Source organism: Castor canadensis, chromosome 17, assembly GCF_047511655.1.
Source record: "Castor canadensis chromosome 17, mCasCan1.hap1v2, whole genome shotgun sequence".
Lineage (NCBI taxonomy): Eukaryota > Metazoa > Chordata > Mammalia > Rodentia > Castoridae > Castor > Castor canadensis.
Window position 1 is genome coordinate 54,979,521 of NC_133402.1, and position 24,814 is coordinate 55,004,334.

The window sequence follows — 24,814 nt, forward strand, 5'->3', positions numbered from 1 at the left end:
GTTAGGTTTGGTTAGATTAGGTTAGTCTAGGTTAGGTTTGGTTAGGTTAGGTTTCATTAGTTTGGGCTAGGTTAGGTTAGGCCAGGTTAGGTTTGGTTAGCATCCTCATACTCAGTAGGGATAATGTTCTCTTTATTTTCATGAGGCAACCCACATGGGAACCCAAAGTCCTGACCATCTTGCATTATGGAAAACGCAGAAAATAATCCTCCCCAGGAGTCTTTAATTCTGATGTGACTGTTAGCTTTTAAAACTGATGACAAATTCAGGCATGTTTTCAAGTCACCTTGACCTGGCGTGGCATTCTGGTTCTGCCACTTCTGAGTTATGTGATTTGGAACAACTTACTAACGTTCTATGAGCCTCAATTTTCTTGTCCATAAAACAAGTGTGTCACTAGCTTGAGAGGGACTCCATGAACATTCAATGAAGCTGTGACGGTTAAGTTTGTAGTTCGGTATGGGGCGCAGCCAGTGGGAACCAGTGTCAACGATTAGCTCTCCACAAATAAGTCCTGTGGTTTACCATGTTTGCCAATTTCCCTGGTGTAAATACTCTCACCATGGCTGATAAAAAGTGACCAACATGTTGTCACCAAAGGCATCACTATATATTGCTACCATACAGACACAACTGAAGCCAATATTCTCAAAAGCAGAGAGAACATTCAAACCTGGCAAAATAATTAGGAAGTGAAGAGTACTGTCTTTGTAGAGTATGTATTACCTTTTAACTGTAACTTCACATACATTTGTCCTGATGACCGTGTTTAACACCCAGCCCATAGCATTCCTGAAATAGTTAACCCATTCTCACAAGCCACAGTGAGCTAGCTCCCACACATTTCTGGGCATGTCTGTTGGTGGTTAGCAAACACAACTTCCCTTCTCTCTTCCTTTCCTTTCCTCACCATTGGGGAAGAGTCCATGAAGGTTTTCCCAGGTAGAGCCAAAGTTTTTTATTCACTGCAGTCTTTGTACTTTGCTGTTGGCCTTAACCTCTCAGGCCTCAGTGGAGGGGCCTGGTCCTCTTCAGATTGTCTGCCTGGCCTTTCCTCCAGCTGGGGAGGCTGAGGAACTATTAACTCCAGAGGAGGGGGTGATCGCAAGAAAACAGTGCAGAGCTCTGTATGACTGAACAGTGGGCACTGTTGGTTTATTTTAGGATCCCCATCTTGGAAAAGGAGGGAAAAGCAGGACCAACAAGATGTACTTTGGCAAGTCAGGGCCTGTAATTGGCCCCTGCTTGAGGACAGAATAAGCCCCTGGTTGTTACGGAACAGCAAAAGTAGGAAGGCCTCCAGCTTCCAACCATGGTGCAGCACAAACCTCCAAGGACAGACATTTGGACAAAAACACCCTAACTGCTGGGCAGAGCCCAAATTACCCCAGAAGGTGCTCTTGTTCTCCACCCAGAGTGAAAACTCAAAGGTCACCAAAGAGCCAGGACACTGTCCCCTCATTTCATGTCACCTTTGGGCACTCTGCATTTCCTACTCAGTCCCTTCATGAATGACTCCAGGCGTCCTTTTATTTATGAAGAGTTTGCAATAGATTGGGAAAATGTCACAAAATCATACATGCCATACCATTGTAGCAGAGCAAAGCAAGGCAAAAGCCCTGGAAAGAATTATATCCAACTACCAGCAGTGTTGATTCTGCATAGCAAGACTCAGGGTTTCTGCATTTCCAGCCATCCATACACCCCAGAGTTGGTTTGTTTTTGGTTGTTGGTTTGGTTTGGTGTTAATTATCTGAGTCTCAAGTTTAAAAGGTAGAAACTAATAAGGAAACAAAACTCAGCAGTTTTAGACATTTTTTAAAAATTCTTTTTCATAAAGAGGATCTCCCAAGTTGTAAAAGTTAAGGCCCCATGTCAGCCCCTGTATGGTCACTAGTCTATAATACTTTCAAAGTGATTTCAATAATGGCTCTAGCCCGTGCTCAGGTCCTCTGCCTTCATCATCCCAAGGACCAGGTCCCAGACAACAAGAGGCCACTTCTCTATAAGCCCAGAGACTGCCGTGGTTATTCAAACAAGACAATCCTAAGCCTGCCCTGCCCCTAATCCTGCCTTGCTCATTCCTTCCTGTGAAAAGCACAATCAACTCTTCTGCCCACATTTTTCTCCCTCTCTTCCTGCCACACCTGGGAACATTTTTAAACCCTCTTTTTGATAGCTTCCCAGAAACAGGCTCCAGAACTGGGAGAGGGGAAGGTTGGGAACTGGTCACCCATAGTCACATCTTTCATTTACTCATGCATTCATTTAATAAGTATTTAACAAGGTCTGCCACTAGCCTGGCCTTGGGGACAGAGCAATGAGCCAGAAGCTGACTGTTGGGGAAGACTGGTTCGGGAGGTCCGAGGAGAACAGGGGTGGAGCCAAGTCCCACTTATGAGAGAAAGAATGATTGCATGCTCTCTTTGTTTCAATATGGCCATCTTCTTTTGTTTCATTTTTTTGAATTTTCCACTAACAAAGATCACTTTTTTCTCTGCCCCTGCCTGCCTCTGGGGCACACTGGGGACAGACAAACTAAGGTCTCTAGATCTATGCCCAGAACAGGGTTTGCTGGATCATATGGCAGTTCTATTTTTTGTTTTTTAAGGAAACTGCACATGGTTTTCCATAATGACTATACTAATTTACCTCTCCACCAACAGTGTGCAAGGATCCCCTCTTCTCCACATCCTAGCCAGCATTTGTTATCTTTCATCTTTTGTGTATGTGGCACTGGAATTTGCACTCAGGGCCTCACGCTTGTTAGGCAGGCACTCTTAACCTCTTGAGCCACACTGCCAGCCCTTTTTTGCAATGGATTTTTTTGAGATCGGGTCTCAAGAACTATTTGCCTGGGGCTGGCTTTCAACTGTGGTCCTCCTGATCTCTGCCTCTTGAGTAGCTAAGATTACAGGCATGAGCTAACAGTGCCTGGCTTCTTTCATCTTTTTTGATAATAGACATCCTAACTGGTGTGAGATGATAGCTCCTTGTGGTTTTAATTTGTTTTTCCCTAGTGATTAGTGATATTGAGCTTGTTAATCATTTGTTTGATTTAATCATTCTGCAGTATAAACCATATATTGTATGGACCATTTTGTGTCCCCATACAATCTGGACAGTGTAAAACATTGTATGAGCGATAGATTACGGAACACAGATTTTTACCATATATTTATATGTAAGTGTTGTCAATTAAAAATCAAAAATTCTTGACCAGGTATGAGGCACACATCTGTAATCCCAGTACTTGGGAAGTAGAGCATGGGGTTGGCAAGTTTGAGGCCAGCCTGGGCTACATAGCAAGACCCTGTCTCAAAAAAATAAAATAAAGGGTTGGTGGAGTGGCTCAAATGGTAGAATGTCTGCCTAGTAAGCCTGAGGGCCTAAGTTCAAACCTCAGCACCACCAACAAATAAATAAATTTTCTTTAAAAACACACAACTCATATGTATGTATTATGCATGTATGTACACACATATAAACACACACACATGTCTAAGGTTGAGGAGAGAACCTCACTAACCCCCAGATAGGGGAGCCCTAGCGGCTAGGGGAACCAAGACTCCACGATAGCCCTGCAGTGGACATAAATGTCTGTATTCCCCTGCATGCTCTGAGAGTGGATAAAATTCTAGAGTTATGGTGACCACCAGCAGTTATTTACTTTGAAATTAAAAACCGTTCAATAGACTCCTCTTGAGTTCAGTAGCCACCATGTTGGACAGCACAGGTCTAGAACATTTCCAGTGTCACTGGAAGTTCTGCTGGACCACATTAGTCTAGAGATGGCATCAGTGTCAAAGACAAACAGGACCAGGAAATGGAAGGGCTGCTGTGCAAAGCTGGTGAAATTTCATGGCGGCAACAGAGGTAGAAACAAGTCTGTCTGTGACTCACCATTGTTCCAAAGATCTAACTCTACACACTCTTACAAGACATCCAAATTTTATGACTTCTTCTCTCCTGCTCCTCCTTCTCTTCAGAGAGAAAGGAACTCTTATACCCAATTCAAGTCACAGTGGGAAGTGACCTAATCTCCTTTGCTTGTGTGTCCTTCCAGGTGGGCGAGGCAGTCTTGGAAAACGCCCGGCTCATGCTGCAGACAGAGACTATCCAGGCGGGGGCGGATGACTTTAAAGAGAGGTAATGCTGTCACAGAGGGGACAATCGCTCCCCACCCCAGACTCCGGGCACCACAAATAATGCTGTCCGTTACATGCATGACTCACCTCCACCCTCATAGAAGGCTGGAGTTGGAGAACACAGGTCCCTGGAGAACCCAGAGGGCAAAATCTAGGCCCCAGGGGTTTGAAGATTTTGCTTGGTGCCACTGGGCTTAGAGCGGGGTTCTCAAACTCCAGCATACCCGAGAATCCCCTGGGCCCACCCTAAGTTTCTGACTCCACAGGTCTGGAGCTGGGCCAGTATTTGCATCTCCAGTGAGTTTCCAGCTGGTCCTCACATTAGAACCAGAGAATCACAGCTTTAGAGAAATGGTTCTCAAACCAGGTTGCAGGTTGGAATTACCTAGGCACTTTAACATGCCGGTGCAAAGCCAGGTACAAGAATGCATGCCTGTAATCCCAGCTATGAAGGAGGCTGAAGCAGGAGGGTCCCTGAGCTCCAGCACTCAGGATCAGCCTGGGCAACATAGTGAGATCTAGTCTCAAAACAAAAGAAAATGCCAGTGTGCAACTCCCACAGACTCGTGAAATCAGAGTCCCTGGAGGGGTAGCCTGGGTTGCAGTATTTTTATTTTTATTTTTTTTGGAGTTTTAGTCTTTATTTATTTATTTTTTCATTTTTCTTTTATTATTCATATGTGCATACAAGGCTTGGTTCATTTCTCCCCCCTGCCCCCACCCCCTCCCTTACCAACCACTCCTCCCCCTCCCTCTCACCCCCCTCAATACCCAGCAGAGACTATTTTGCCCTTATTTCTAATTTTGTTGTAGAGAGAGTATAAGCAATAATAGGAAGGAACAAGGGTTTTTGCTGGTTGAGATAAGGATAGCTGCTATACAGGGCATTGACTCACATTGATTTCCTGTGCGTGGGTGTTACCTTCTAGGTTAATTCTTTTTGATCTCACCTTTTCTCTAGTTCCTGGTCCCCTTTTCCTATTGGCCTCAGTTGCTTTTAAGGTATCTGCTTTAGTTTCTCTGCGTTAAGGGCAACAAATGCTAGCTAGTTTTTAGGTGTCTTACCTATCCTCACCCCTCCCTTGTGTGCTCTCGCTTTTATTATGTGCTCATAGTCTAATCCCATTGTTGTGTTTGCCCTTGATCTAATGTCCACACATGAGGGAGAACATATGATTTTTGGTCTTTTGGGCCAGGCTAACCTCACTCAGAATGATGTTCTCCAATTCCATCCATTTACCAGCGAATGATAACATTTCGTTCTTCTTCATGGCTGCATAAAATTCCATTGTGTATAGATACCACATTTTCTTAATCCATTCGTCAGTGCTGGGGCATCTTGGCTGTTTCCATAACTTGGCTATTGTGAATAGTGCCGCAATAAACATGGATGTGCAGGTGCCTCTGGAGTAACAGTCTTTTGGGTATATCCCCAAGAGTGGTATTGCTGGATCAAATGGTAGATCGATGTCCAGCTTTTTAAGTAGCCTCCAAATTTTTTTCCAGAGTGGTTGTACTAGTCTACATTCCCACCAGCAGTGTAAGAGGGTTCCTTTTTCCCCGCATCCTCGCCAACACCTATTGGTGGTAGTGGTGCTGATGATGGCTATTCTAACAGGGGTGAGGTGGAATCTTAGCGTGGTTTTAATTTGCATTTCCTTTATTGCTAGAGATGGTGAGCATTTTTTCATGTGTTTTCTGGCCATTTGAATTTCTTCTTTTGAGAAAGTTCTGTTTAGTTCACGTGCCCATTTCTTTATTGGTTCATTAGTTTTGGGAGAATTTAGTTTTTTAAGTTCCCTATATATTCTGGTTATCAGTCCTTTGTCTGATGTATAGTTGGCAAATATTTTCTCCCACTCTGTGGGTGTTCTCTTCAGTTTAGAGACCATTTCTTTTGGTGAACAGAAGCTTTTTAGTTTTATGAGGTCCCATTTATCTATGCTATCTCTTAGTTGCTGTGCTGCTGGGGTTTCGTTGAGAAAGTTCTTACCTATACCTACTAACTCCAGAGTATTTCCTACTCTTTGTTGTATCAACTTAAGAGTTTGGGGTCTGATATTAAGATCCTTGATCCATTTTGAGTTAATCTTGCTATAGGGTGATATACATGGATCTAGTTTCAGTTTTTTGCAGACTGCTAACCAGTTTTCCCAGCAGTTTTTGTTGAAGAGGCTGCTATTTCTCCATCATATATATATTTTTAGCTCCTTTGTCAAAGATAAGTTGCTTATAGTTGTGTGGCTTCATATCTGGGTCCTCTATTCTGTTCCACTGGTCTTCATTTCTGTTTTTGTGCCAGTACCATGCTGTTTTTATTGTTATTGCTTTGTAATATAGTTTGAAGTCAGGTGTTGTGATACCTCCTGCATTGTTCTTTTGACTGAGTATTGCCTTGGCTATTCGTGGCCTCTTGTGTTTCCATATAAATTTAACAGTAGATTTTTCAATCTCTTTAATGAATGTGATTGGAATTTTGATGGGAATTGCATTAAACATGTAGATTACTTTTGGGAGTATCGACATTTTTACTATGTTGATTCTACCAATCCATGAGCATGGGAGATCTCTCCACTTTCTATAGTCTTCCTCCATCTCTTTCTTTAAAAGTGTATAGTTTTCCTTGTAGAGGTCGTTCACATCTTTTGTTAGGTTTACACCTAGGTATTTGATTTTTTTTGAGGCTATTGTAAATGGAATTGTTTTCATACATTCTTTTTCCGTTTGCTCATTGTTAGTGTATAGAAATGTTAATGATTTTTCTATGTTGATTTTATATCCTGCTACCTTGCTATAGCTATTGATGATGTCTAGAAGCTTCTGAGTAGAGTTTTTTTGGGTCTTTAAGGTATAGGATCATGTCGTCTGCAAATAGGGATATTTTGACAGTTTCTTTACCTATTTGTATTCCTTTTATTCCTTCTTCTTGCCTAATTGCTCTGGCTAGGAATTCCAGTACTATGTTGAATAGGAGTGGAGATAGTGGGCATCCTTGTCTGGTTCCTGATTTTAGAGGGAATGGTTTCAGTTTTTCTCCGTTAAGTATAATGCTGGCTGTAGGTTTGTCATATATAGCTTTTATAATGTTGAGGAACTTTCCTTCTATTCCTAGTTTTCTTAGAGCTTTTATCATGAAATGATGTTGGATCTTATCAAAGGCTTTTTCTGCATCTATTGAGATGATCAAGTGGTTTTTGTCTTTGCTTCTGTTAATGTGGTTTATTACGTTTATTGATTTTCGTATGTTGAACCACCCCTGCATCCCTGGGATGAAGCCTACTTGGTCGTGGTGAATAATCTTTTTGATGTGTTGCTGAATTCGGTTTGCCATTATTTTGTTGAGGATTTTTGCGTCAATGTTCATTAAGGAGATTGGCCTATAGTTCTCCTTTTTGGAGGTGTCTTTGCCTGGTTTTGGAATAAGTGTAATACCGGCTTCATAAAATGTGTTTGGCAGTTTTCCTTCCCTTTCTATTTCATGGAACAGTTTAAGGAGGGTTGGTATCAGTTCTTCTTTAAAGGTCTGATAGAATTCAGCAGAGAATCCATCAGGTCCTGGACTTTTCTTTTTGGGGAGACTCTTGATTGCTGCTTCAATTTCATTTTGTGTTATAGGACTATTCAGGTGATTAATTTCCTCTTGGTTCAGTTTTGGATGATCATATGTATCTAGAAATCTGTCCATTTCTTTTAGATTTTCAAATTTATTTCAATATAGGTTCTCAAAGTAGTCTCTGATGATTTCCTGGACTTCCAGGGTGTTTGTTGTTATCTCCCCTTTTGCATTTGTGATTCTACTAATTTGGGTTTTTTCTCTCCTCATTTTAGTCAGGTTTGCCAGGGGTCTATCGATCTTGTTTATTTTTTCAAAGAACCAACTTTTTGTTTCATTAATTCTTTGTATGTTTTTTTTGGTTTCTATTTCGTTGATTTCAGCTCTTATTTTTATTATTTCTCTCCGTCTATTTGTTTTGGGATTTGCTTGTTCTTGTTTTTCTAGGAGTTTGAGATGTATCATTAGGTCATTGATTCGGGATCTTTCAATCTTTTTAATATATGCACTCATGGCTATAAACTTTCCTCTCAAGACTGCCTTAGCTGTGTCCCATAGGTTCCGGTTGGTTGTGTTTTCATTTTCATTGACTTCCAGGAACTTTTTAATTTCCTCTTTTATTGCATCGATGATCCATTCTTCATTAAGTAATGAGTTATTTAGTTTCCAGCTGTTTGCATGTTTTTTGTCTTTACTTTTGTTGTTGAGTTCTACTTTTACTGCATTGTGGTCAGATAGTATGCACGGTATTATTTCTATTTTCTTCTATTTGCTGAGGCTTGCTTTGTGCCTTAGGATATGATCTATTTTGGAGAAGGTTCCATGGGCTGCTGAGAAGAATGTATATTGTGTAGAGGTTGGATGAAATGTTCTGTAGACATCTACTAGGTCCACTTGATCTATTGCATATTTTAGATCTTGGATTTCTTTATTGAGTTTTTGTTTGGATGACCTATCTATTGATGATAATGGAGTGTTAAAGTCTCCCACAACCACTGTGTTGGCGTTTATATATGCTTTTAGGTCTTTCAGGGTATGTTTGATGAAATTGGGTGCGTTGACATTGGGTGCGTACAGATTGATGATTATTATTTCCTTTTGGTCTATTTCCCCTTTTATTAGTATGGAATTCCTTCTTTATCTCGTTTGATCAATGTAGGTTTGAAGTCTACTTTGTCAGAGATAAGTATTGTTACTCCTGCTTGTTTTCGGGGGCCATTGGCTTGGTAAATCTTCTTCCAGCCTTTCATCCTAAGCATATGCTTATTTCTGTCGGTGAGATGAGTCTCCTGTAAGCAACAAATTGTTGGATCTTCTTTTTTAATCCATTTTGTCAAACGGTGTCTTTTGATGGGTGAATTAAGTCCGTTAACATTAAGTGTTAGTACTGATAGCTATGTGGTGATTCCTGCCATTTAGTTGTCTTAGTTGTATGAAGGTTTGATTGTGTGTACCTAACTTGATGTTACTCTCTACTGTCTTGCTTTTTCTTATCCTGTGGTTTGGTGCTGCCTGCCTTTTCATGGTTAAGTTGGGTTTCACTTTCTGTGTGCAGGATCCCTTGCAGAATCTTTTGTAATGGTGGCTTTGTGGTCACATATTGTTTTAGTTTCTGCTTATCATGGAAGACTTTTATTGCTCCAGCTATTTTGAATGATAGCTTTGCTGGGTAGAGTATCTTGGGGTTGAAGTTATTTTCATTCAGCGCCCGGAAGATCTCACCCCACGCTCTTCTTGCTTTTAATGTTTCTGTTGAGAAGTCTGCTGTGATTTTGATGGGTTTACCTTTGTATGTTATTTGTTTTTTCTCTCTTACAGCCTTCAATATTCTTTCCTTAGTTTCTGAACTTGTTGTTTTAATGATGATATGTCGTGGAGTAGTTCTATTTTGATCTGGTCTGTTTGGTGTCCTGGAGGCCTCTTGCATTTGTATGGGAATATCTTTCTCTAGATTTGGGAAATTTTCCGTTATTATTTTGTTGAATATATTACGCATTCCCTTCGCTTGCACCTCTTCTCCTTCTTCGATGCCCATGATTCTCAAGTTTGGTCTTTTGATGGAGTCAGTGAGTTCTTGCATTTTCTTTTCACAGGTCTTGAGTTGTTTAATTAATAGTTCTTCAGTTTTTCCTTTAATTACCATTTCATCTTCAAGTTCTGAGATTCTGTCTTCTGTTTGTTCTATTCTGCTGAATTGGCCTTCCGTTTTGTTTTGCAGTTCTGTTTCATTCTTTTTTCTGAGGTTTTCCATATCCTGGCAGTTTTCTTCTTTAATGTTGTCTATTTTTGTCCTGAGTTCATTTATCCGTTTATTCATTGTGTTCTCTCTTTCACTTTGGTGTTTATACAGTGCTTCTATGGTTTCCTTTATTTCTTCTTTTGCTTTTTCAAATTCTCTATTTTTATTGTCTTGGAATTTCTTGAGTGTCTCCTGTACATTTTGGTTGACCCTATCCAGTATCATCTCTATAAAATTCTCATTGAGTACCTGTAGTATGTCTTCTTTTAAATTATTCTTGTGGGCTTCATTGGGTCCTTTGGCATAGTTTATCTTCATTTTGTTGGAGTCTGGATCTGAGTTTCTGTTCTCTTCATTCCCCTCTGGTTCCTGTACTAATTTTTTGCTGTGGAGAAACTGGTTTCCCTGTTTTTTCTGTCTTCCCGTCATTGTCCTTGGTGTTGTTACTGTCCCTGTACTGTGTGCAATTAAGTATTTTCTAGCTTGTAATAATAACAATGGTAATATTTAGAATGGAAGAGTGAGCTGAGATGGAAAGCAAGAAGTTAAAGAAAAGGGGAAAACAAATATACAGACAAGAGGGAGAAAGCAGAACAAGGTATCAGACAAGAGAGTTTCAAAGGTATAAACAGGGAGTGTTAGTGTACTAATCGACAGTAAGCTGAACAGACATTAGAGAGACAGAGAGAGGATTGAAAATCAAAGATAAAAAAATAAAAAATAAGTAAATGAAAGTAATATCTATATATAAAAATGAATTAAAATAAAATGGAAAATAGAAAATTAAAAAAAAAAAAAACTTCCAAGTTTATATGCAATGCAGTTTCAGTCTTAATAATTTGGGTGTCTGTCTCAATCTCCAGTCCTGGAGTTGGTGCCTCAGATGTTGTTCTGTAGTTGTCTCATCAAAGGGGATGCATAAAGTAGAACAAAACTACACACTCACACACACACACACACACACACACACACACAAAGCCCCACCAAGTGTCCCCAGTTCAAATGCAATAGTTTCAGTAAGTTTTTCAGCTTGCAGGTGTAATTCGGTTGTTCTCTCATCAAAGGTAGGGGGAAAAAGAAAAAAAAGCGTCTGGAGGCAGTTCTGAGAGTGGTATCTGCAACTGTGGCTTGCCTGCCTGCTGCTCTCAGCCTGTAGCTGGCGGCGTTATTTATGCAGATCTCTGGGGTGAGCTAGCACTCACCTGGTCCCACAGACTTTGTTTGCTCAGAGTTCTCCTGTGCGGGAGCCTCTGCTACAGGCTTTCCCCTTTCCAAGCACTGGGAAAGGTGACATGCCCCGCGTTGTCAGGCCTGCGTGTTTATTTACAGTTCATGTGGGAGGTGGGTCTTCCCCCCTCTCCTCTGAAGCTTTCCTCCCACTGCTACTTTCAGAAGCTTTCCTGCTCCTGCTTACTGGGCGGTGCTGCTGCTCCTGCCTGCCGCCATGTTTGTTTACAGCTCACGTGGGAAGTGGGTCTTCCCTCCTCTCCTGTGGAGTTTTTCTCCCTCCTCTCACAAGCTTCCCCACTCCTGGTTGCTGGGCGCGCGCCCCGCTCCCGCCAGAGGCTCTCTGGCCCACCCGGCTTGTTTATTTACAGTCCCAGGAAGGATTCCCTTCCCCCGATCTTCAGCGGTCAGGGCGCCCCACCCTCTTTCCCTCGTGTCTTTATTGTTCTTATTGGTTATTACTCAGTTTCTCTTTTTTTCCCGGGTGGAGGTCAGTCTGTCCAGGGGGCTCTGCTGCTCTGGCCCAGGCTTGTCTGTGGGAGAACCGCGGTACCGCGAAGCTCACCTGGTCCGCGTCTTCCCAAGCCGTATGAGCGCCGGCCACTGGCGGCCCCGGGGGCCCTCCTCGGTTCTCCGTTTAACGTGAAGTGGAGATTCTCTGCACCGGCTGCAGATGTGGAGGGGTCAAAGTTATGCCTTTTCTCGGTGATTATGCCTGCAAAGTGTGTCTCCAGCGTCTCTCCAAGATTTCACTATAGGAGGCTCGCTTTCTGCGTTCTACCTCTAGCCGCCATCTTCTGCAGTATTTTTAAAGGTCACCAGGTGGTATCAATCCACATCTAGGCTAAAGAAGGACCCGGCTCAAGTCTAATGCACTGTTTCTGCATGTGTGGGATCCATACAACTCACGCAGGCCTTTTTAAGTGGTATAAGAATAAATATTTTATTTTTTAATAATTACAAATTTGTATTTACAGATTCCTTCTACTGAGGACACACAGGCTGTTTTTCCACTATAGTAGCACCATTTGTAGTAGCAATTTGAAGTTTATTTTCTGTAAAGAGCTCTTAAATTTTACTTAAGATTTACCTGTAGTTTTTTGTTTTTTTGTTGTCTTTTTTTTTGTAGTACTGGGGTTCAAACCCAGGGCCTTGAGCTTGCTATGTAGGCTTTCTACCACTTGAGCCACATCTGCAGTCTTTTTTTTTTTTTTTTTTTGCTTTATTTTCAAATAGTGTCTCAAATTTTTTTGCTTGGTGCCTCCTGGACTATGACCCTCCTACCTCCCAAGTAGCTGGGATTACAGGCATGTGTCACTGCACCTGCCTACTCACTGGCATTCTAAAGTACCCAGATAACTTGCTTTTTAAGTAGGCATGTTTAAAGGGAAATATAGTGGCTAGGCACTGAGGGCACAATTATAAAGATGAGTGAAGTTTGGGAAATAATTTGGGGTGAATCAAAATGAAGAAACACTTTAATCAATGAACACTAGGTAATCCAGAGAATGTTCTGTGGGGGTCCTTGAAGTTGAGCACATAGATAGGTGATGGGATTGTTTCAAGGGAACATTTCCCTAAATCAGTAAAGACAGAGAGGGGAGACACACGGCTGGGAGTCCCCACATGGAAGACCCCGCTGTCATGCTCATCTTATCCAAGGAATTCTTAGGGGTAAGCTTTAATTTCTCCATTCAAGTGGATCCCTGTTAGAAGCCACCATGGAGTCAGAGACTGTCACCCCCGACTCCCTCCAGGGTTGCAGGGTTGCCCACGGTGTGACAGCCAAGTTCACAGAGGCACCATGGGGTAAGCCAGCAGCCCAGTCACTCACAGTTCACACACAGTTGATACTGAAGCCAGTGAGGCTGGGGTGTGGCTCAGGCAGGGTTGACATGTGTGAGGCCCTGGGTTCTACCCCAACACCCACGAGAAGGAAAGACAAAGAAGAGTGGGAGCTTCCAAGCTCTTACATGTCACAGCAAATCCGAAAGTGTTGTTTTTCCAATAGTTTTTATTGAACATGAAACCACGTGTCCTAAATTTAAATTAGAACCTGATAAACCATGAAATTAAGGTAGGACCAGACTGAAGTTCTTTCACTCACTCATTCATTCAATCATACATATGTTGTATACTCAACAATGCAGAATGTAACTCACTGAAAGGAAGGGCTTGGGCTGTTTCATTCCTCACTGTATCACCAGCACTTGTCACAGCTCCAGGCACAAGATAGATTTGTTGACTGAAGAAGTGAATGAATTCAACAAATGTTTGTGCCAGGAGTGAAGTAAAGGGGATATGGTTCCAGACCTCATGGTTACTGGCGTTGTAAGGTAGATGTACCTTGGCAGTGATGAGCCAGTGAGGTGGGGACCCTTAACCTGGCCAGGGAGCAAAGCCTGATCCAGGTCCTAAAGGCCAGGCAGGGGTTGACAGGCATCAAAGGGGGATAGGTAGGGGCAGGAGGCTTGAGTTTACTAGGCAGGTGCTCTGCCACTTAAGCCACATTACCAGTCCTTTTTTTTTTTGCTGTAGTTATTTTTCAGAGTGTCTCAGTTTTTGCCCCAGGTCTACTGGACCATGATCCTCCTACCTCTGTCTCTGAATTAGCTGGGATTACAGGCATGTATCACTGCACCTCACTATACACTAGCATTTTTAAAGTACCCAGGTAGTTTACTTTTGAAGTAGGCATGTTTAAGGAAAAACATCAATGTGCACTGAAGGCACAAGTGTAAGAAAGAATCAGGAGTTGACAGTTAGGGACACATATAGCCTGAAAACAGAAGGCAAAGGTAAATTGCAAGTTTTCACCAGAGCTATGAAGAAACTTATGGCTCTATTTCCTGAGGTTTAAAAAAAAGTATTGAGAGCCAGGAGCCAGTGACTTACTCATGCCTGTGATCCTACCTACTTGAGAGGCTGAGAACAGAAGTATTGAGGCTAGCGCAGGCAAATAGTTCACAAGACCCCATCTCCAAAATAACCAGAGCAAAATGGACTGGAGGTGTGGCTCAAGTGCCTGCTTTGCAAACATGAATGAGTTCAAACCCCACTCCCCCCACCAAAAAAAGTTGAGACTGGAAAGCTTGTCTACAATTCAGAGGTAGATAAAGAATTTGTTTTAGAACAAGCTGGCTTGGGCAGATGGGAGCACACCAGAAAAGTTGTGGGGTGCCACTGCCAGTGACCTGCAGGCCAAGTCCAGTCAATTCAGGGTCATGAGCACAGAGGCAGTCACTGGAGACTGCAAAGTGCAGAGGGAAAGGGAAAGAGAGAGCAAGACAAAGCAACCTTGGGGGACATCACAGAGTGTTTCAAATCTTGGAGAACTTCCAAAAAACGGCCCAGAGGGATGGATAATGCAGAAGGTTTTTCAATCCCAGAAGGGACCAGGCTCCCTGGACAGGTGAGCAAAAGAGAACTCCAGAGTTAGCTGGGAGCCTCTTCCGGCATGGCCAACACAGACCAACACTGGCAATGTGAGTGGGCCTTCCTTTCAGTGGGAGTGGGGCAGGGCTTATTTCTCAAAAGACTAAAATGTTGATGCAGGAGCTGGGGTGCAGCTCAGTGGCAGAGCTCACACTTAGCATGTCCAAGGCCCTGGACTCCACCCCCAGCACCAAAAAACGAAATAAGCAAATTACCAAATGTCAGTGACAATACAATCCTGCATAAATTCATTTAGATAGAAAATCTAACCTTACTTAAAGGGTAGAAAAAAAGGCTTCATCTCTTGAGAGCTGATTCTTGCTCTAGGGAAGTCTTTAGTGGCATACCTCAGGGCTCCGTCTTTGATCCCTTTGTCTCTTTTGCATGTGTGCATGTGCGTGTGTGCGTGTGCATATGGGGCTGAGAATTGAACTCAGGGCCTTGGGCATCCTAAGGATGTGCTGTACCACTGAGCTACACCCCAGCCCTTTTTGACTATGTCTAACTGCACAGTACATGAAAGCAGGTGTGGCTAAGTGGCAGGTGATACAATGCCCAGAGGAGCAGTGAACAGTAGAATGACAGAACTGAGATTAAAAATGACCCCAACATGCCAGGCTTGGTGGTATCCATCTATAATCCCAGCTAATCAGGAGGCAGAGATAGGAGGAGCCAGGTTCAAGGCCAACCAAGAAAAGGCAAAGTTAGTGAGACCTCCCCATCTGAAAAAAACAAGCAAAAAGCAAAAGGACCGGGGGCATGGCTTAAGCGGTAGAGCACTTACCTACCACGGGAAAGGTTTTGAGTTCAATTCCCAGTACACCAACCAGAAAAAAAAGACCCTAACACATGGGGCCAGTGAAACTGAAAGACGATAAATATGAACTTCCACTTTGGGGTTCAAGTACCATGTGCTTCCAGAGAGGGCGGGAACTTGGGCTTCCAGGAGCTCACGTGAAAATGCTCGGGGGTCCCGGCTGACAGGCTTATTCGTGAGCTGCCGATGCAGCCAGCAAAATATCACATGAGCAAAATGCAAACCAACTCAACCCACAAAACCAATCTTAGGGGCGACAGCGAAAAGAATTTCATGGGTTAAGCAGAGGAACAGGCAACCTAACAGGACTCTCAGCTCATCAGGGAACATCTGGAGTTTGGAGTTCAGTTCATATTTTAAGACAGATGAAGCCCGGTGAAAGTATTTCTTTTTAGGGGGGAAAGGGTTGATACTGGGGTTTGAACTCAGGGCCTTGCACTCACTAGGGACACGCTTTACCACTTGGACCACATCCCCAGCCCTTTTTGTTTTAGTTGTTTTTCAGGTAGGGTCTCATGCTTTTTCCACAGGGTAGACCTTAGACTTCAGTTCTCCTCTCTCTGCCTCCCATCTAGCTGGGATTACAGGTGCACACCACCACACCCAGCTCCAGAGGAAGAATTTCTAATCACTCCATAAACATCTAGCACCAGGAGCAGGGTGCTGGGATCACAAATATGGGAAGTCCAAGTCCCTGCTCTTGGTGACAAGGGCTATGAAGACAATTTATGAGGAACAGAGGAAGTCACCGAGAACGTTTAACCTGAGGAAAAGAGGTCTTAGGGGTGAGGTGATACACCAGGTATTTGTAGCACTGCCAGAGAAGACTGACTTTGGGTGTTCCCAAGGATCACACTCAGACTTTCACAGGAATGGAGACCTACGCTCTTGTGGGAAGAAATTTGCAATAATTTAGGGCTTCCCCAAAATGGAGTGGTGGTGTTGAGAGGTGACAAGTTCACCAGCACTGGAAATAAGCAAACAAGAATTCCAACATGACCACCCATTAGGATGACCATCGAGGGAATGTTGAGCCCAAAGTCCTTCAGTAGGGGTTGGGGGTGTAGCTCAGTGATACAGCGCTCGCCTGGCGTGCACAAGGTTCAATTCACACCACTGGCAATTAAAGATAATAATATTGATAAAGCGCCTTATGATTCTAAGATCCTGAGGTACTTCCTGGAATAAGAAACATGGGATTGCTCCCTTCTGTGGATGGAGGGAGGGAAGGTATAGAATTTGGCTGAATGGTATAGTCATGGAAGGACATGAGGGACACGGGAAAAATTGACAAGCATGTCAGGTCATATTTAGAAGACCCTGTTGCAAACCAGAAATTGTGTGAACTCTGCATGTGTGTGTGTGTGTGTGTGTGTGTGTGTGCGCGTGTGTGTTGTGTTGCTGGGGATGCAACGAAGGGCCTCACACATGCGAGGAAACCACTCTACCACTGAGCTGTAACCCTCTTAAAACTATTTCACATGGAAGTCCATCTGCCGGTTTCTTTTTTTTTTTTTTTTTTATTCATGTGTGCATACAAGGCTTGGGTCATTTCTCCCCCCTGCCCCCACCCCCTCCCTCTCCCCCCCACCCCCTCAATACCCAGCAGAAACTATTTTGCCCTTATTTCTAATTTTGTTGTAGAGAGAGTATAAGCAATAATAGGAAGGAACAAGGGTTTTTGCTGGTTGAGATAAGGATAGCTGCTATACAGGGCATTGACTCACATTGATTTCCTGTGTGTGGGTGTTACCTTCTAGGTTAATTCTTTTTGATCTCACCTTTTCTCTAGTTCCTGGTCCCCTTTTCCTATTGGCCTCAGTTGCTTTTAAGGTATCTGCTTTAGTTTCTCTGCGTTAAGGGCAACAAATGCTAGCTAATTTTTTAGGTGTCTTACCTATCCTCACCCCTCCCTTGTGTGCTCTTGCTTTTATCATGTGATCAAAGTCCAATCCCCTTGTTGTGTTTGCCCTTGATCTAATGTCCACATATGAGGGAGAACATACGATTTTTGGTCTTTTGGGCCAGGCTAACCTCACTCAGAATGATGTTCTCCAATTCCATCCATTTACCAGCGAATGATAACATTTCATTCTTCTTCATGGCTGCATAAAATTCCATTGTGTATAGATACCGCATTTTCTTAATCCATTCGTCAGTAGTGGGGCATCTTGGCTGTTTCCATAACTTGGCTATTGTGAATAGTGCCGCAATAAACATGGGTGTGCAAGTGCCTCTGGAGTAACCTGTGTCACAGTCTTTTGGGTATATCCCCAAGAGTGGTATTGCTGGATCAAATGGTAGATCAATGTCTAGCTTTTTAAGTAGCCTCCAAATTTTTTTCCAGAGTGGTTGCACTAGTCTACATTCCCACCAACAGTGTTTCCGGTTTCTTTTGAAGAGAACTGGGTCCTGCACCAAGTTCCTGCCCACACAGCAGTACTAGGGCGGAGCTGAGCACTAGCGCCCCCTGTAGGTGAATTATGAGCCCTGCTGTAATTAGATCCACACCTCTCCCTATTGCCCAGAACTGGTCCTGGTTGTCATCTACAGTCCCCACGTGGTCCCTGAAGCCCATTTGGGTTTTCAGACACTGTCTGGAATTAGCATATTCCTCACATTGGAATTCCAGCCTGGTACTTAGCAAACTCTCAGTAATGGCTGTTAAAGGGCCTTCAGAAGAGCAATGAAGATCTGAACTTCAGGAGATGCCTTTGCTAGCAACCCATGCTCCTAATGCCCCATGAGGCAGTCACCACACGAAGCCAGAAGGTGCCAGAAGTTGCCTGCCATCACTATCATGATAATAAATCAGCCTGGTACAATTGCCCTAGCAGTGCCCTCAAAGCTATGGGAACAATGACTTTTAACATTCATCATCCATCATGTAATCAGCCTTTTGGGTTTCTCTATAATCTGATTCTTTCTCTTTCGAGCTCCCCAGCTGTGCTGATCAAGTTTCTTTATCTGCAGGTATGAAAATGAGCAACCATTTCGAAAGGCAGCGGAAGAGGAAATTAGCTCTCTGTACAAAGTCATTGATGAGGCGAACTTGACAAAAACAGATCTGGAGAGTCAAATAGAAAGTCTGAAAGAAGAACTTGGCTTTCTGTCAAGGAGCTATGAAGAGGTAGGTGGGGCTGGGTTGCTGGGCTGGCCACACCAGCACGGTGCTCGCCTGTCTGGCATTGGAAACTCTTTTTGCTTCTCTTCATTGTGTGCCCAGGTCTGAAGAGAAAATGCCAGTAAAAAGCCCTTCAAATCCTTGTCATAGGCCAGGTTACTCCAGAAGTCTCAACCCCAAATGGCTTCAGGGACCAGATCAGGCTGATTTAAAAATGACAGAAGCAATAGGTCAACAGGTCTAAGCAGAAGTGAGTGATGGAACTTTCTTCTTCTTCACTAGGGTTTGAACTCAGGGCTTCATGCTCGCTATGCAGGCATTCTACCACTTGAGTCATGCCCCCAGCTCTTTTTGCTCTGGCTGTTTTGGAGACAGACTAACATAGACTGTGGTCCTTCTATACTTCCTACCATAGCTGGAATGACAGGCACATCCCACCACACCCAGCTATTGGTTAATATGGAGTCTCACAAACTTTTGCCTGGGCTGGCCTTGAACCATGACTCTCAATCTCAGCCTCCCGAGTAGCTAGGATTACAGGCATGAGCCGCTGGTGCCCATCTGAAACCTGTCTTGAATTCCGAAGAGCATATTTCTCTCAAAGTGTCCTATTTCAGGTACTTTTTCAATACTGCATAGGATACACAAAATTTTGATGATAGACCTACCTGTGACTCCCACAACACTCATTCGTAAAACTACGTTAGACTTTTGAGTGACAGGACTGGAGGGCACCTCCAGCAACGACATAGTCCAGTTCCTTGCAGGACTGCTCTGATACTAACATCGCTGTCTGATCCGCAATCCCTCGAGGTGCTTCTGGTTGAAAGACCCAAAACCCACTTAGCAATGCTCACATCCGGAAGCTCCTCCTAGCCAGTGAGTGTAAGCCCACTTCTTCCTGCCCCTTCCTCACTCATTGAAGACTATACTCCAATAGTAACCCTTTAAAGACTCCAAAGTTACCTTTATCCCAGCCTGCCTGCAGGCCTAAATTCATTTTGCTGAGGTTGCTTACTTTTTTGTTGTTGTTGTTATCTTTTTATTTTGGTGCTTGCTTTGGAACTTGGCTTGTAAAGACCAAGCTAAGAAATGCATCCTTGGAAAAAGAATATGGTAGCTATACCAGGAAGACTTGTCAGTCTCTGGCAAGTCCATGCATGGCTGTAGCAGAATGAAAAGCACAAGTGTTGCCCACAGAGCTGATCTTCTGTTGGCTAAGAATTCCACATCTTTCTTTTTCCCCTGAAGCCCACCTAAGGTGTATATGGTTGTTTTTAGGATGTGAAGGTGCTGTACAAACAACTGTCAGGGTCTGAACTGGAGCAAATGAATGTCCCCACGGGCGCTGGTCTGGATGACATCCTTGAGACAATCAGAATTCAGTGGGAGAGAGATGTGGAAAAGAACCGGGCAGAGGCAGGAACAGTGCTCCAAGTTAAGGTAAGAGGCAGGACTAGTATCTTCCAGTCTGCCCTAGGCAGAAGAAGCCAAGCAAAGATGAAAGCAGTCGGCACACAGAGAGAAGACAACCATGTAGTAACAAGTTCAATCTCTCAGACCTAGACAAGACACAAATTAAAATAATAGCTGCTGTTACCTATCAAAGAGCAGAAAATGTTTAAAATGTTGCATCCTGACAAGCACGTGGAAAGGTAGATCCTCTCCTATGTGATAGAAATGCACGAGCTGGTAAACCACCTTTGGTGAAATGGAGTTTGAACTCAAGGCTTGCAAAGCAGGCACTGTAATGGTTGAGCCACACCTGCAGTCCATTTTACTCTGGTTATTTTGGCGATGGGGTCTCAAAAACTATTTGCCCACACTGGCCTCAAACAGTGATCCTCCTGATCTCAGCCTCCCAAGTAGCTAGTAATACAGGTGTGAGCCACCAATGCCCAGCAAGTAAACCACCTTTGAATAGGGATTTGGTAATATGTATCAAGAATGTTTAAGTGGCCCCACCTACTTGCTGAATAATCTGAACAATATCCTAAAGAAATAATAGAAAACACAAAGGCTAGGATGTAGCTCAGTGGTAAAGCACTTGCCTAGCCCGTGCAAGGCCTTGGGTTTGATCCATAACACTGCAATTTAAAAAAGAAGGAAAGAAAATACATATAGTTTATGTCCAAATATACTCACTGAATCAGTATAGAGTGAAAAAACTGGAGGTAAAAATATATAAATGTTTAATAATAGGAGAAAACTTAAGCCACAAGTAACTGTGCTATGTGTATTAAAATATAAAGCAGTTACTGGAATGATTTTTGTGTGTGTGTGTGATACTGGAGTTTGAACTCAGGGCTTCATGCTTGCTAGGCAGGTGCTCAGCTGCTCGAGCTACACCTCCATCCCTTTTTGCTCTGGTTGTTTTTGAGACAGGGTCTCACTTTTTGCCAAGGCCAGCCTGGACCACCATCCTCCTATTTTAGGCTTCCTGCCATCGCTGGCCATTGCCACTAAGCCCAGCTCTTCTCCGTTGAGATGGTGTTCACAAATGTTTTTGCCCTGGCTGGCCTAGAACTGTGATGGTCCCTTCTCAGCCTTCCATATAGCTGGGATGACAGGTGCATATCGCCACGCCCAGCTCTTGGTTGGGATAACTCACAAACTTTTTGTCTAGGCTGACTTTGCACCATGATCCTCCCAGCCTGAGCCTCCCAAATAGCTAGGACTACAGGTGTTAGCCACTGGTGCCCGGCTCAATGGAATAATGTTTTTGAAGCACTTATAATACCATGGGAAAATGCTGTGCTAAGAGGTAAAATGGTGGGAGGGAAAAGATTGATTATAGAGTGGAATATGCTAGGGGCCAACAAACTTTTCTTATAAAGAACTAAATGGTTTTAGTTTGCAGCAGCCAGCTGATCACTGTTGCAACTCTCAGCTCAGCCACTGTATGAGGAAAGCAGCCAGAAACAATAGGGAGCAATGAGCATAGCTGTGTTCTAATAAAACTTTATTCATAGAAACAGGAAGTGAGCTACATCTGGCTTTTGGGCTACAGCTTTGTCAATCCCTGGTGTGTACAGTACAAGGTGTTGACACAAGGAAACTAGGCATCTAGAAAATTTTCAAAGGAAAGATTAATGTGTTAATAGTGCTGGCAGTCTTGTCTTTAAGTAATGGATTTACCTCTTACTCTTATACTTTGAGATTTTTTTCTTTCTTGTTTTGCTATTGCTTAAGTTTCTCTTAAGTAATTTCAGCTATATTCATAGAAAAAAAATTGAGTAAACCTCATAAATAACAAAGGAATTAACCAGAAGATAGAATGTATCCCTTCTCTGTTTCCTACACATTTTGTGGCTTTGGAATTTTTTAATTAGACTCATTAATAGTACAAGGGGGTTCATTTGATAATTCCATAGATGCATACAGTGTGCTGTGAACAAGTTCACCCCCTCTACCATATTCTCTTAACCTCCCTACTTCCTCCTCCCCACTTTTCCAAACAGTATTTGGTAGGATTCATTATGAAACACATGTGTGTGTGTGTGTGTGTTCTTTGATTCTCTTCACCCCCCAGCACCCTCTTCGTCCACCCATTTTACTCTCATGTTCCATCATTATTATTATTATTCTCATTTTAAGCCTAGATTCTGCATAGTAGCTTTGGAATTTTGTGGCAGAGGTGCCAAAGAGCCGGAAGGGAAGAAAGTAAAGAAGTAGGAAAAAGAAGGTGGACCCCTAAGGAAAGGCTGAGGTCCTCTTCCAGCTCTTGCTAGTTTTCAGGGGTCCTCAGTGCTGGCTGCCCAGCAGAACTGTCTCAGAGCATCGTCAGAAATGCCAGGTGGCCAGGCTCTATTCCAGACCAAGCAAATCAGAAGGAAAAGACAGACTATGGGATTTTTTTTACAGCTCTCTGAATGACTCTAATACCTGGCCAGCCTTGAGAACCAAAAGAAAATGGGAGAACCTTCTCATACTTTCTTCTGTCATGTCCCTTCCTGAATCTCCTGGCCCCCTAAGGACCAACAAGGACCATCCCATTAGGGATAATTCTGGACCCCTCAAATGTTCACTGGGACATAAGACATCTTCTACACCCCCATTTCTCCACCCTACCCTCTTCTCAATATCTTCTTTTCTTTGTGGGCCAGGTTACAATACACACGTTTTACAGCAAACGGTGCCCACTCACTCAACTTCCACCTGAGCTGTGGGGAGCTGGAGCAACACAGAGGTACAGCAAAGCCAAACCAAGATCTCATTTTGCCTCTTTGTTTTTTTCTTTTTGTCCTTACCAGGATTGGAACTCAGGTCCGTGCCCTTGCTAGGCAGGTACTCTATCACTTGAGCTATGCCCCCAGTCCTTTTCTGCTTTTGTTTTTCAGATAGAGTCTCATGCTTGTTTGCCCAAGTCCAGTCTTGAACCTCAATCCTCCTATGTCTTCCTCCCACATAGCTGGGATGACAGGCATGCAGCACCACCTAGCCAGGCTTGTTTTTGAGATAGGGTCTCATTGTTTTTGTTTTTAGGGGTTCTTTTGGGGGGGTGGACTGGGATCTCACTAACATTTTTTTCCTGGGCTGGCCTTGAATCTTGTCCTCCTATCTCCACCTCACAAGCAGCTGGGATTACAGACATGAGTCACCTTGCCCAGACATGATTTTGTCTCTTTCTTAAGAGACTCATGAATGTTTACAGTTAACAGTCTGGAACTGTCTAATCCCATTCCCTCATTTTAGAGGTGAGGAATCTGAGCCCCAGAAAGTATAGTTGGCTTCTCAAGGTCATACAACTGGTTGGTAGCACCAAGTTCAATTCCTCTGGCTCCTGGTCTAGGGACCTCTTTACTGCATTGAGCTGCATTTTTTTTTTTGAGACAAGTCCTCAAAGTTGTAGTCCTCCTGCCTCAGTCTTCCAAATTCTGATTCCAGGCATGTACCACTATGCCCAACTGGACCTGCATCATTTCATCCCTAGCTCTATTCACAAAGCTAAGTCCCAGTGGTCCAGAAGTTTGTGATCTTGCTAGGGACTACATCACACTGTAGTGTTTCTTTGAGAAAAGACTAGCTCATTATAATAAATCCTGCACGGTGTGAAAAAGAAAAAAAAAAGGTAGTTATTATTACTCACCCTTCACCCCTTTGGAAAACAGCAACAGCCAACAATAACTCAAACACTAATTCTAAACAGATTCATTAGTGTATTTTTAATAGAGTAATCCAAAAGCTACATCTCAAACAGTACTTGGTTTCATTTGGCCAGTACTGCCTGGGCTTCTTACAGAGAGGCCCAGCTCAGAAAATATTTGCAGAATGAGTGAATTCCTGTGATCATCAACAGAGATCGGAACTGACAGCCAGAATTCCTCCAATAAATAGCTTTGTCAGTTCTGGCTGCGCCCTCGGGAACTGACATTTGCCTGTCCTGACCACCTCTCTTCTGTTTCTTGGCCCCAAAGCATAAATGTGAAAAGGCTTAGCACACACAGTGCTTTCAAAAGCTTTTGTAAAGAGAATGCAAACATGCATTTAATTACCTTTCAGTCTAAGGAGGCTGAAAATTAATTAACATGATTAATTTGTGTCTTAGTTTACTGTTCCCCAAGAAGCAGATCTGGAGACAAATGTTGGAGTGGAAGTGGTTTGTTTAGAAGTTAGTGAGTGAGTCAGGGAGGGAGGACCAATGAAATACCTGCAAGAGAGAAGCAGAGAAGGGAACCAGTGAAGCAGCTGAGATTGGAGGGTAAACCCAGAGGAATTCTGGGAAATGATAGAGAAGACTGGAGGGGAAGGCAAGGAGCCCGGGTATTAATACCACCTCCCATCAGTCTTCCCCACCATCTGCCAGCAGAGTGACCTTTCATCAGCTCAGGCAGAGATGCCGAATGTGCGGAGGGAATGGGAGCTCTAAGCACTGAAGGCCTGGGGGAGACGGGCAGGTGCATCCCACCCGCTGTGCCTCCTCTGTCAGCTCTCCTTTTAATCATTCTAGGCTTATGAAGGGGTGCTGGCTAGGTCAGGGCATGACGCATTCCTTCCAGCCATGGTGTCAGCAACCTCCCTCGTCCAGATTTTTGAGCTTCTGCAAGTTCATCTTGTTCAGTGATTGGAGGGTCAAGTGGGCCTGCAGTGTGTGAAGCTAATAAGAGAATCTTAAGACTTCACCATCTGGCTTGTCCTTGTCCATTTGGTGTGGTTCCTTAACCCAAGGTGTTTACAGACATGCAGGAGCCTTCAGACCCCCTGGTTAGCCATGTAAAAAGGAAAAAAAAATTTTTTTTTCTATATTCACACACTTTTGGGGGGGTGGTAC

At 43.4% G+C, this 24,814-nt stretch overlaps 1 protein-coding gene across 2 annotated transcripts in view; it reads left to right on the forward strand.

Annotated features, from left to right (window-relative positions):
- Bfsp2 (beaded filament structural protein 2) overlaps positions 1-24,814 on the forward strand; it is a 243,508-nt gene that overhangs the window by 196,943 nt on the left and 21,751 nt on the right. For both annotated transcript variants that reach the window (XM_074059794.1, XM_074059795.1), the window contains exons 2-4: positions 4,067-4,149; positions 18,393-18,549; positions 19,825-19,986. In XM_074059794.1, the coding sequence (XP_073915895.1) occupies positions 4,100-4,149; positions 18,393-18,549; positions 19,825-19,986 (369 nt within the window). In that variant the 5' untranslated portion in view covers positions 4,067-4,099. The remainder of the gene's footprint in view (positions 1-4,066; positions 4,150-18,392; positions 18,550-19,824; positions 19,987-24,814) is intronic.